Source organism: Buceros rhinoceros, unplaced genomic scaffold, assembly GCF_000710305.1.
Source record: "Buceros rhinoceros silvestris isolate BGI_N320 unplaced genomic scaffold, ASM71030v1 scaffold41637, whole genome shotgun sequence".
Lineage (NCBI taxonomy): Eukaryota > Metazoa > Chordata > Aves > Bucerotiformes > Bucerotidae > Buceros > Buceros rhinoceros.
The window spans coordinates 1-294 of record NW_010424680.1 but is presented as its reverse complement, the minus strand read 5'-3'; the positions used below and the strand labels follow the sequence as shown (position 1 = coordinate 294).

Genomic DNA, 294 nt, shown 5'->3' with positions numbered 1-294 from the left:
CCTGCTTGGCTCTGACCTGAATTACAAGTCCCTCCCAAGCCAAGCCTTCTGTGGTTCTATGATGCTTAGTCAAAAAATGATGTCATGTCACTTATCTCTGGGTTGGGTGAGGAACATGGTGGGACATAGATATTGCATCAATGACCGAGTGACGGAAGCTCAGGAAACTTGGAACATAAGCCATGAAAAAACCCCACCCATACCTTCAAGATGGGGCGAATGACCTTCTCCTTGAACTGCTTGGAGATGGTGATCTTGTCGGTCACCTGGACATCCTCTGAAAGACAGGATGAG

The 294-nt window shown here is 47.6% G+C and overlaps 1 protein-coding gene across 1 annotated transcript in view; it reads right to left on the bottom strand.

Moving 5' to 3' along the window:
* CLPB (ClpB caseinolytic peptidase B homolog (E. coli)) overlaps positions 1-281 on the bottom strand; it is a gene marked incomplete at its 5' end in the record, with an annotated part of 2,651 nt that extends 2,370 nt beyond the window's left edge. The window contains one exon of the mRNA XM_010140873.1: positions 204-281. Coding sequence (XP_010139175.1) covers positions 204-281 — 78 coding nt within the window. The remainder of the gene's footprint in view (positions 1-203) is intronic.
* Between the last annotated feature and the right edge of the window lie 13 nt (positions 282-294).